Source organism: Rhyacophila brunnea, unplaced genomic scaffold (assembly GCF_057557595.1).
Source record: "Rhyacophila brunnea isolate RB1 unplaced genomic scaffold, BYU_Rbru_1.0 scaffold_7, whole genome shotgun sequence".
Classification (NCBI taxonomy): Eukaryota; Metazoa; Arthropoda; class Insecta; order Trichoptera; family Rhyacophilidae; genus Rhyacophila; species Rhyacophila brunnea.
In genome coordinates, this window is record NW_028233339.1 from 38,241,645 (window position 1) to 38,255,386 (window position 13,742).

General features: G+C 33.2%; 1 protein-coding gene across 2 annotated transcripts in view; it reads left to right on the plus strand.

The window, feature by feature from the left end:
• The window catches only part of LOC147064824 (uncharacterized), an 873,679-nt gene that overhangs the window by 608,216 nt on the left and 251,721 nt on the right, over positions 1-13,742 (plus strand). For both annotated transcript variants that reach the window (XM_085957379.1, XM_085957380.1), the window contains exon 4: positions 6,429-6,562. In XM_085957379.1, coding sequence (XP_085813505.1) covers positions 6,429-6,562 — 134 coding nt within the window. The remainder of the gene's footprint in view (positions 1-6,428; positions 6,563-13,742) is intronic.

Below are 13,742 nucleotides of genomic sequence, written 5' to 3' on the forward strand. Positions count from 1 at the left end.
CGTAATATATAGGTAAGTAAGTATCTATCGTTTCCGTCGTGAGCTATTTTATCGGAAATAGGTGGCCGTTCATATTTTCGTGTTCAAATAAAACACTTCAAAATACAATATTAATACTATTGACCGAAGGTACTTGATGAAATTTGAATTTAAATTCTAATGGATTCAAGCTCTGTACTATTCCATTTAAGTCGTTTTTTGCAACCCGGGTTTCGCCTTTCGGCATCTTCAGGCGTCGTGTACACTCACCAAAAGTAAACACACACTGACAACCAACACTCTTATTTATTTACTTACAATCTTTATTGTATTTTTTGTGACCTCTGACTAGATAGGTAGGTAATGGAGTTTTTACCTACTTTATTGTATTGATTTACTATATAAGGTAGAGTTAAGAGTGTTCGTTGTCAGTGTGTGTTTACGTTTGGTGAGTGTACACGACGCCTGAAGATGACGAAAGGCGAAACCCGGGTCGCAAAAAACGACTTAAATGGAATAGTACAGAGCTTGAATCCATTAGAACTTAAAAATACGTTATAAAATCCACCAGATACAAGAGAAATAAAAAATAAAATAGATAGGAAAGTAAATTATAAATACAATCATATCGTAATTATGTATATAAATTTCTGATAGGTTCTCGTAAGTATGAAGTCACACATATCAAATATCAAATTAACGTTCGTATTGAATCTTATAAAAATGGGACATTACTGTCTGCAATGCTCCACGAACAACGCAATATGTTTTGATCTGAATGATATACGGCCGTCTTTTTTCGGTAAGGCAGCTCATGGTACAGTTATAGATAGTTACCGGATAACTATTTCAAAGTGATATCTTAGTTTATTCCGAATTTATATCTAATATCACAATAAATACATAAGTCGAAGAAACTCAAATGCCAGGTGTTCATTTCAAGAACAGTTTTAACGTGAGATATGATTCGTACTCATCATATCTGGTAGTTGCACATGAGGAAAACCTTCGCGACGTCAACTATGACTAAAATACAATGGCATAGATATTATGATACCTATGTTATGTGTAAAAATATTGATGAAAATAAAGAGTGATCGAACCCATCACGCCGTCCGACTAGGTCGCCGCAAAGACCAATTTTGTTACATTTAGAAAATTAGCGAGATCATACTGTGAACGTGTAGATCTCTTTACTTAGATTTTTTGGCAGTTTTATATTAGACTTTTTTCTGTTCTCCTTGCTCTTTTCTCTCTTGCACACACTTAGTTCAAAGTAAAAACTCTGTTAGAATACATGTGAGTGCGTAGCGACCTCAATATTCGGTAACTTCTCATGAGATATTCTTAGTTATAAAAAAATGCTGATGCCTCACATCCAAACGTAGAGAACCGCCTGATTAAGACCGACTCTGGTTAAAACTCATTTAGTGCTAACACCGCGACGTGTGCGTTTGGAGTACTTGGTCATTAGATATAATTAACGTGTTATTTAAATGTGGTAATTAAAATGTCAGCAGTGATTGTGTTTTAAGGGTGGCATTAACTCAAAATAGAAAGATAGTTGTGATATTTATTAAATTATATCACTTAACAAACATACATCTACCAAGATTTTACGGCAATAATAGTGTGTTTTTTTAGAGTCAAAGTCTGTGAGGTTCAAATTGCATAATTGTATTGCAGTATAAATTATGCGTTCCATTCAATGGCATCAAAAATTCATCGAATGCATAGGTATTTATTTTATCACAGTGTCTCTGGAAAAGTCACGTAAAACTATTTGTTATATTACTATCTCTAAAATCCCCCTTTCAGCCAGTGGTGGCGCGTCTATCAGCCTTACACAACTTAGCCTTGTGGCGTACTCCTTATCTCAAGCCAAGTCCCCCAAATTTTACAAATATTTGACGAAGAATCACCTTCGCCATTGCACTTTTCACCGCTGGGGGTAATCAAAACTGCCCTCAGACATGCACCATTAAAAGTCTTTCAGGTTTTTTAAAATTTCGGATTTTTTTATATGAAAGTTAATTTAATCAAAAAAAAAATACCTTTATATATGGTTTTTTGTATTATGCTTTTGGCTTCGTTGATCGAAATAAAACGACTATTCAATACGGACTTTAATAAGAGTCTTCCATAATGTGACATTATGTCCTGATGGAGGGAGGTGGTCTGATTTTTTTAAATCATGTCCGATCCCAAGAAGAGCACATGGGCCTCCACAGAGTAAAAGACGTATTTTAACAGATTTTTGTTTTTACGATATACCGTATATACCTAACCTAACCATACAGTAAAAAAAAACAACGTGTGTTTTTTTATTGCCACACCCGGAATTCGAACCTGGGTCCCACGGCATAGCCCGACACGTTATCCGCTCGGCCATCATGGGGTCTGATATAATTTGATAATTTTTCATGAAGTAGATAAGGGGTTGAAGTAAATATGACAAACACTAAGGTTACTACATCAGTACCGTGCAACAGAAAAATATTTTCATTCTTTCACGTTTATAGCGTCATGGAAGGCGGCCGTGCACCAATCGCGGTTGCATATACGTGGCGGGTGGAGATGGGGTAAACCCAAATCATGTACAAAACCCTGAAAATATAACCTCATTTTTCTGAGAATAGAAAAATGAAATCGCTAATATTTTGAATACATTTAATACATTTACATTTAATACGATAAATGTGTCGTATTAAATGTTTCAAGTGGGGGAAGTCGAAATACCCAAACACTTGTGACGTCATTGTTTAATGTTGCAATGACAAAAACTGCCTATTGGACGGAATTAAATGTATTTAATTAACCTAAATAACAAACAATATACACTCGGATCAATCTCTATACATAGTCAGTTTATTAAATTAAATATTTTTTTTTCTAAGTAATCTATTTACGTAAATAAACATTAGTTACGATTGCAGACCCTGTACTTTTTAATAGTATTTCATAATGTCTCTTATTTCATATAGTTATTATAATTTATTTTTTAAAAAATGGAATAATAAATCAATCGGTGATATTCTTAGCAATTGTTTTGCATGTTGGTATTATAATTATATAATCCAAGGTAGGTACATGTATTAAGTCGACATCATATGAGTGTGGTAATCATATGCACTTCACTGTCACATTTTTATATAATAAATTATAGTTTGAGAGCATCAGAAAATAAACATAAATACTGAAAGTTTACACAGACACAAGCCATGGTATATACATTTTCACGACCAATCCCACCTTACACTTGTACCGAGTTTTCCTTCCATCTGTCACTTGGCTGTCAGAGCTGTAGCAGTAATACGTTTCGCCCTTATCTTAAAAACCACCCCGAGTCACCTTCTGTACCCCACGAACAAGTGGTGTGTACAAATAGTGTAAGATAGTGTAAATATGCAGGGTGCGTTCGATTTGCAAGGGTAGTATTTACAGGCAGGTACACCAAATTTAAGGTCTCAAATTCAAATATTATTTTTTCGGACGCATCGCAGCAATCTTTTTAATTATGAAATTTAGTGATTAAAATGAAAGATATTATTATATTAAAAGGTACAGTTTTTTAAAGTTTCAGTTTGATAATTTATATTTTATTATTTTGTTATGTGAATTGAATTAATTGGCATACTGTTAATGTAAATAAAATTTTCATTAAAAATCTGTAATAAAAAATTGTCTAATCTGTAAATACATACAAAATAATATCCTAACATATTGGGGTTTTTTCAACTAACGCCAGAATACGCGTGAGGCTCAAGCGGTTGTTGCCACTTTTTTGTCAAGTATACTGTATGCGTCACATCAAAAATGTAAATCCGGCAATTGTGACGCTTCTAAAAAATGCCAATGCATAAAGAAACTATTATGAAAATTACTCTCTAAATAGTCTAAATCATGATTGGTTCAGAAAGAGTAAATACATTTTATGACAAATGGATATTAGCTATTTGTTCAACAAATTAGGTTGAATTTATTTTTAAAAACGTACACCCCCCACCCCGACCATGTCCGATCCAAATAGGATCATATTTTTTGTTTTGTTTTGTTGGATTTTGTTTTTACGAGAAATGGATGTCAGCCACTTGCTCAACCTATTAGGTCCATACCCTGACTCACACACAAATTGAAAAACAATATGTGTACTTGCCAGACCCAGGATTCGTACCTGGACCCACGGCATTATAGTCCAACGCTTAAGCCGCGCGGCCACTGTGGGTGTCAAACCACATAAGTAATTATTGTGTACATCACATAAGTAATTATTAACGTATAATTTTAAACATTTCCTGAGATCTATATTTTATAAGATCTAGCAATGTTATCGCTAAGAAACATTTATGATTTATCATACAATTAAATTGGTTATTCTATTTTTTTATCTATGATTTTTCAAAATGTGTACAAGACATTATATTTACTTTTTTTACTCTTTTTGTTATAATAATACGATATCATACAAGTCTACGCCATTTAAAAAAAAATGGAGTCAAACGGGAGGAATAGTTTTCCAGACAACTGACTCGTTTATTTATCAGTACACCCCTTTCCACCGACCCAGTCTTTGGCTTAAGTCCATAACTTATCCTTGTGTTGGTTTAACCATCACGTTTTTGGTCGTCGGAGGGTTCCGGCGCCAAATAATGTCTGCAAATATTTGCAAAAATTCTGCGTAACGGAAGTGACAGGTTGTCAAGAGCGCTGATGTAGCGCGGAGCTTTGCTGCACTAACTAATGAATCACAAAGCACAAGCAATAGTCAATAGTAGCTTTGCCTTGTTAACAATATTTATTTATTGTGCGTAGGGTGCTCGTCGATATGTATTATTTGATGTTGTCAATGTATTATTTATATGCTTGTCAGGTTATAAAATCTAATTTATCGTACAAACACACTTTCCAGGAATTGATTGCAATCATTTTATTTGCGTTACTACGCGAATTACCAAAAAGCAATGTTACAATATGATGATTCATAAAATAATTTATTCTGGTGTATATTTTATTATATATTGATATATATATACGGCTCTCGTGGTGCAGTGCGCAAGGCGCTGGCCTTCCGTCACGGAGTTCTGGTTTCGATTCTCAGTGAAGTCAAAATATATTTACATAATCTAATTCCTCAAGCCTGGGAGTTTTACCACTATTATTGGACTTCACGGCCTGTTGTGGTGTTTAATAAAGAAACAAATAAAAAATAAAAAAATATATTCACGATGGCCGAGCGGGTTGGCTGGAGTCGTGGGTTTCAGATTAGAATCCTGGGTCTGACAACATACACATAGGTATTGTTTTCAATTTGTGTTTGGAGTCAGAGAGTATGGGCGTAATCAGTTGAGCAAGTGGCTAACATCCATTTCTCGTAAAAACAAAAATCTGTAATTATAACATCTACTCTATGGAGACCCGTGTGTTTTTATTAGGATCAGACGTTGACAAAAAATATATAAGTAGGTATACAATTCATAATAATTATTGTCAAATACTTTCATTTACTTCACATTTGTAGAAAAGTGGCGTAATTTTAAATTAAAGTTAAATTTAAAATTATGTGGAAGGGGGTGTGTAATGACTAAGAACTGATCATGGCAGTATCACAGTCGATAGTTGATCATATTTTTCGTCTAGACCACATGACATGATAATTGTGATACGGATGATTTGGACATCTGAAGCCGCATTTAGACCAAGCGAGCGAATGTTTGTTCTTCCCCCACTCCATCGAAATTCTTATGCCCGCTCAAAAAATAGCGGAGAATTTTGCTGGAGTGGGGGAAGAACAAACATTCACTCGCTTGGTCTAAATGCGACTTAAGACGGTACTTCAGTGAAACGGAAAATAATTTTCAACTAGGTGCGACGAAATTTTGGACTCGCTGGCTATCGGACAGCGAACGTCGAGCTGTGAACACGTCAATTTGTTTCGTGATGGCGATGGGGGTATTAATTCTTAAATCGCGTAAAGATTTTTTGAAAATTTACTTGAAAAAGAAAACATGTCAATGAATATATTATTATTGCTACTAATAGAACAATAAACAGAACATTAAATGGACGCATGTTGGTTTTATATGACAAATTATATTTCGTTCGGCACGCGTCATTTGCACAATCCGCGCATCGCCTAGCCACGATATTTTTAGAGCATGCCTCAACTGAGGTATAGCCTTAATACAATTGCCAATGGATTGTTTCCATCTCCCTTAACATGCTGCAGTATGCAGGGCAGATTCGGCTCACCTACCCAGTAGGAGCTCTTCCTCGTTCGCTCCGACAAATTTCATGAGGTTTTCATGTGATCAAAAAGCTCTGATGTTCGTAATAAAATGCGTCTAGTCATTTCCTGTCTCCCACTTTTGCCGTCTACGTCTTTGAGGCATATATAAATCAGACTGTTGATTAATTTTTTTTATTTATTTGTTCATCTTCTTTTGTTTCAGCGCGAAGGCAGTGTCTCGCGCGATGGGGAGCGCGCGCGTGCGCGGGGCGAGGTGCACGCGCAACTCGCGCGCGCTGAACTCGAAGCGGAACGCGCTGGAACCAGATTGCGCGCAGCCCACAAGGAACTTGCAAGGTATGTATCATTACTTACGCTGTTATTCGACATTGCAATCTGTTGTGGAACTTAGTCGGCAGACACCTTCACTCTGTCCGGACCTCCGTTTCTCTTTACCAATCAACTACATCTAGCGTCAATATTATAAGTATAACATATACATAATTCAATTTATTTATGTTGTCTAAAGACTCTTCATAATTACAGTTAATTTAAGCAGCAGTTCGTAATGTAATTCATTTATTCTTCCTCTTCTTCTTCTTTGTTCTGTTAGTTGGAGGATATAGACAACACACGTCGCCTCCAAAAATCCCTGTCGCTCGATAATCATATTGAATCTTTCCAGAATCATATATCTATATACACTCTGAGGATAGTATCAGGGGGCTTTTAGGACCCCGGAATCCAGTTGGCTTAAAGAACAGGCAAGCCAGGTTGAAATTATGTTACGGCATCCGCACCACGTCTCCGAGCCAGTTCTAAGGTCGCCTCTTCACTGTCAGCGTGATGAGAGGCACCGCAAACATCTGTTTTAAAGCTCAGTATATGTTTACTAATAGCTTTTGACAAGTGCCATGACTCGCTAACGTAAAGCAGCACCATTATAATGTAAGTGTCAAATTAGGCGGCATTTGGTTTTAACTGAATACAGTTATAAAATATTCCGCATCAAATTGAATGTTACTCCAGCCTTTCCAGCCACTGAGATAAAGAATAATTTAACATTTAGATTTTTTTCATCATTTCAATGCAAATAAATGGTGTATTCTTTAATAAATTCAAATTACCTGGTATTCTTCAAGAGTCTCATACTGAATAATAAATACGAACCCATCTTCCATATTCATACTGCACTTTATTGATGCATTCGTTTATTTTTGCAGCGAGAAAATTCACCGGTGCTGCATTTCAATTTTCATATACCAGAAATAAATGAACAGCTTTTCCATCCCGCGAAATGTCTCGCGTTTCCATTGTTTCAGACATTTACATATCATTTTTGCCTTGGCGCGCGGCCAGACTTCGCATCAAAAACAAAATGAAAAACAACGAAGAATTTCCCGACGCTTTTCTTGAGGAATATGCCACCTGGAGACGTATCACGGCTAACACAGCCTCACTGCGTTTTCCCGCCGGCCTTTTTAATTCTTCACTGCCTCTGTTTTCTTTCTTAGCCCTCCGTAACAAAGAATATACAGGGTCACAATTTAATTCTCACAAAACTGTTTGAAAACTTATATTACATATAAAATAATATTAAATAACAAGGTAACTAACTCTAAGATAGTTACTTCCATAATAAATATAGTTTTTTTAATAATAGCCTAAAATAGATGATTAGTTACTTACATTAAAATTCACTTTAATGTTTACGTTAAAGTTGATGAATAATGGAAAAACAAGGATGGGTTATTATGGAAAAAATAAAAGGCTCGAAGAGGCTTTACACCGCAGGTACACTTCGTACATGCTGACATACAATAACTTACATCATTTTTAGTTAGTTTAAAACTGGATAAAAATTAATCTTTTAAAAGACAGTAAAGAAACTGCTATCATAATTTGGTTTCCATTGGGGTTAATTAATATAAAGTAATTTTGCTTTTAATGCTATAGTATGTAACTAACATGATTGAGTAGAAACCTTGGCCCTATTATTGTTAAAAATATATGTCATAAATCAGGCAAAATATGATTGTTTCATTTCTACTTACATTATAGTATTTTCTAATTCAAAACATTCAAAAAAAATGTGACATCTTACACCGATCGAGAAAACTTCTCAAAGTCAAAGCTTCGCGATAACAATTTAAATTAGAATAGGAATCACGTACACGTCAATTAAGGTCTTGGGAGGTTACTCCTTGGACACACTTAGGTCAACTATTTTATCACCTAACGTTAATTGTGTCATGAGTGTGGAGATATGGTAGGTGGTAGAGTGAAAAGCTCTATTTTCTATCAATAGTCATCATGATTTTGTGATTATAATATAATGCAAACCGAATCTGTAATCAATATAAATTTCGGATCCTTTATCATTATCAATACTATGATATAACACCTAAAAACTTATAGATTTATTGAACATACCTAATTTTGAAAACGCTTTTGAGAAAATATATTATAACCAATAGAAAAATCTTTATTGAAATAAGTAAGACACCCGTGACCCGACAGGAATCGAACCTGCATCTCTTGTGTTTACGCCCCGTGCCCATTGTCCACTGTGCTACTAGGTAACATACTAATACTAATTACGACAAATTTTAACTATTGGCTTTTATAATACCTGCTCATCAGCGCTCTTCCAAATCAAGCTACTTTTGGCAATCGGTTTTTGTTTATTAAGGCAAAGTAGGTACCTACTATTTTAATTGTGGACAATTTCGAAAAAAGATTTTTTTCTATTCGTTACAATATATTTTCTCAAAAGTGTTTTTCAAAATCATGTGTGTTCAAAAATTAGAATGGTACATTCTTAAATCTTGTAAATTATTCGTTGAATAAAAGAAATAGTTAATTAAAAATTATAGATTTATAATCAAATCGGTATAGTTTGGTATTTATTTTTTTTTTCTCGGTGAATATTGTATTTTATTCTTTTTTTACGACGTAAAATAAAATATTTTTAATTGCTACATTGGCTTTTCAAATACTTCACCCCTAATATAGCTCCCAAATCCGTTCCTCGCTAAGAAGTCTCGGTAGAAATACGTGAGCTGTACAAGTATCATAGCGTAATAAAGGGGTGTTGCTAAGGACTGAGGTGACTTTATATCTAAAAAAAGTTTATTATTTATTTCTTTTATGGTGTCTTCGTTTGTGCCTGGGCTACGTTGGGGGGTGCCAGGATTTTTGTTTTTCCTACCCTTGATGCAACTCACACTTAAGGCGTCAAGGAAAATAATACTCTTGAATACAAATCTAGTACTAGAGTTTTTCTTTGTAACAAAACAATATCATATAACGCTGGAATAAATTATATTAAAGCTATTATAAACTTAACTATTTACCCAATTATATTATTTATACTTGTGTAGTAATGTGTATTAGCAGTGACAAAATATTGTATTTGGATGTTTATAACGACTATTTATAGCCAGAAACTGCTTTTAACATAGATAACTCAAACAGCGTAGATTTAACAAAAAAAAATATTTAAATAATTAATTTAACCGGCGTTTATGTGGTAGAACTCCATTTGCTACATGTTAACAAAATGGCAAACGCGATATTTAATTATTAATTAATTTAGTTGGCATTTTATTGGTGAAATTCCATTTTCCAAAATAATGTTATTAAATTCAACAGATGAGACATCCAGTAGGTATCATGGATGGTCAAAAGTACCATAATGTTGTATGTATGATGGAGACAATGATGTCGTTATATTGTTGACTACTCTAAAATGGGAAATTTACGTGTAACTTGTTTTAATATAGCTCAAAAATGAGATCTAAATAATATGCTCTTGGCCACATTTCATAGGTACCTACTGATTATTCGACTTATACAAGGTATAAATGAGAACTCTGCCATTCTGGGCAGTGTTGACCTGTGTGTCCCTGATAACTATCTTAGAAATAGAGACCACCAGTTGTTTATTCTCCCAAGGTGCAGAACCAACCTGCCACTGATAATGCCAATTGGGAGAGTGATAACTATGTTCAACGAAATTGCTTCGGGTGTTGATATATTTCACCTACGTGAGAATGAGTTTAGGTGGATGTTGTTTTATAAAATCTTAAAATAGGGTCTGCTTAACTCATCCGGTGTACTTCCTTGTACCTATCTAATTCATCATGTTGTGAACGTCTTAAACTTATAATTTGTAATGTCCACAATATGTTTAAAAAAAAAAAGAATAAATGAATAAAAATGAATAAAATTTGACCATTTTCAAAAAAATATGCATTTTACCATTTATAATTTAAACAATAAAAATATATATAAACCAGGCTACTTTAATTAGTTGGCTTCTTTAACCTTCCCGTTGTGATGTTAATAAATTTCGTCTGCTCCAGTGATATCATCTTCAGCTACCGCACGAGATTGACAATATAATATTACGGTAGGTAAAATTTTTAAATAATAAAAATATTTCTATATAGCGTACAAGAAGGCCGTTCATAATACTGTATTGATCGCAACACTTACCATCATATCTCTTCCTCACGATTGAGTATGTCTCTCCTAATTGCATATACTTTTATGCGACGCTCTGTTTCCAATGTGCATTTATAATTTATGACAGGTAAATAAAATCTGACGGATATCTATCAATTATATATATTTACAGGATAATACTATCTATTTTTACCACGTTTTTATTATCTCGTATTCTTGTTTTTCCAGTACAATTTTTTTCTTGTTTGTCCAATACAAATTTTTCAATCGATTGTTAACTAATTTCCCGACTAGCTAGGCATTTGAATTTTTTTAGAATATATCAGAACGCGATGACAATTCATTCTTTTAGCCATCTTTAAGCAGAATTGAATTCATTTTCAGTTAATTCTGTTTTGTATGGAAAGTTATTTCGGAAAAAATTCGTAAAGTAAAACACTATTATTGGTTGCTAAGGTGGTCCTAGCAACTAAATTATTAATATAGTGCGTTACTATGGAAATCAGTATGAAATGTCAAAATGACATTTCAGTATTCTATATTATTTACTCAGTATTTCTATCAAGTACAAAAAAAGTATTTATTAATACATATAATTGTCAAGTTTATATGATTCAACAGAAAATTTACAAAGTTCTTTTTATCTTGTATTTATTTAATAGAGCTATAACTATATATTATTATATAGCTAAGACTTTAAGATGATGAATGGCATATTAACTGAAATATTTTCTGTTTATTAGACTGGATAACTTAAGGTGACATCACAGTAACGAGAGTGTTAATGTAGGAAATTTAAATTCAAACTGACAATATTAGTCCTAAATATCTTCTTTTTTGTTTACTATCCTGGTTATTATAAACTCCAACAGAGAGTACATTACTTTTACTGTCAAGTGATAAGACAGCAAATAGGAATGCGATTTCTATGGCCATATTGGTTCTGGTATCACACCATTATCACGAATATAGGTATAGTACAGTAAATAATACATCATATTATAGTGACGGTCGTAAAGATGCAGTCTCGAGACGTCAAATATGATTAATTATTTGTCTATATTGTCCAATATCCTATAAAATAATTTAATTTAGAACCTAACTATTATTATATACCAATATGAAATATTTCATAAACCATGATGAAACAGAATAAATTATAATTATTAATTAATTATCTAATTATGATTGAAAAAAAACACCCTTCTGTCAAAATCTGCCGATAATCTCTTTGCTTTGTGTTTTCAGGCATACAATATTTATATGTGAGTGTATGATATAATCCATGCACATACATAGTTATATTTCAGACACGTTTGATGTGACGTATTGTAATATCGAGGGAGTATTCAATTAATAATTGTCGCTGGTCAAACCAGTGCAGTATTAACAGGTATAGATCTACCATCATAAATTGGCATTTCAGTGAGGGCGCTAGTATGACATTGAGAATTTTACCATAACTAACAAAAAAATGGTAATTTATAATTTTTTATTGGTAGTAGATTTCTGTACAAATATTATGCTATCCATAATTTGAGAAACATGTTGTAAAATTAAATGGCATTTATAACAAATTTATCCTCGATAGACAATTTTAGTTTCAAATTCGACCGGCTGCCAACTTACGATGGTAGATCTTCAGTAGTTAAATAATACTATTATTTATTTCAATACTATAATGCAGTGTACTCTTTGTCTGTTTTCAACGAAATAAGGCAGGCATGTCTAGCTTCACGTAGGCTGTGGTCTATCTTTTAATATCAATAGCAATGATTAACTACTCTCCCAGTGTCATCAACAAACCTATTAATAGATACGATTGTGGTAATAGGTTTGTTTTGAATCAATATTTATTTGAAAATACTTGTTTCCCTCCGCCATTATATATAAAGAAATTAAGGTGATGATCAGGTTCGAGGAAGCCCAAAGGTGGTCATCAGAGATGTTAGAACGTTCTTTACTCTTCGTATTACATATGTACGTATATATGAAAATGCAACTCAACAAAAACAAATTGAACTGAAACACAAGCTTAGAATTTCACTGAATTTTCTCTAAGTAATAATTTTTGCCGTAATGATTCTATTCCTGCTTGAGTCGTCAGAAAAATTACATTGTTTTATACTTAATATACTATCTAGAGATAGTTTGCTCAATGAGTAATATTCATTGATATTGACTGCAATCTTTCCACTTTCTAAATCAGATTTAAATGGAAATAATAATATGTACTCTACAAATTATGGAATTCATCGTAATTTTTTTTTTTGAACTCCTGTATAATAAAATTAATTTCGATTATATACCCATAGACTAGTTGACCAAACCAATTAAATGTCAATAAAGATGTGCATAACTTGATTTGTGTATTTGTATCAAATAAAGCTTTACTTCGACCAAAATACTTGTTTAAATCGATATGAATGAAACTATTTTAAATTATATTATAATTTTCTCAAAAAAATCTTCTATTATAGAAGTTTTTCATTTACATTTGCGATATTTACATCTAATACTACTACTACTTAACTACATATAGTTAATCTATTCTGTAGGTATATCAAGAAACCAATATTTTTATCATCGGTAACAATTTATTATGATATAATTATCATTACACTATCACTGGCGTGTAATATTGTAATGCAAATGTATCTAAACATATCACGTAATAGTATGTCCAAAACTACGCGGCTACTGTTGACAAATTGCCTCCGAGGCTTAACCGTCACCAGCCACATCAGGGGCTGAGTCTCTGGCCTGCAAACAAGAGGCACTGGGCTTCATTCCCACCCCGGGAATGTGTACTATGATGTGGTTTGTTTGCTACCACCTCAAAGACACACCCGCACCAATCCCAATGGTATGTTATGAACGGAAATGTTTGACATGAAGTCTACATGCGTTAGTACGTGTTTATCTATAAATTTTTCATTGACAAATACGCACGATAGATTTATTGGTTTTATAATAAAATATATTATTTGAAATATTCACAGCTATACAGCAGTGGTGAAGGATGGATGTAGGCTGTTGATATCCAACATAAATAATGCATACTAAA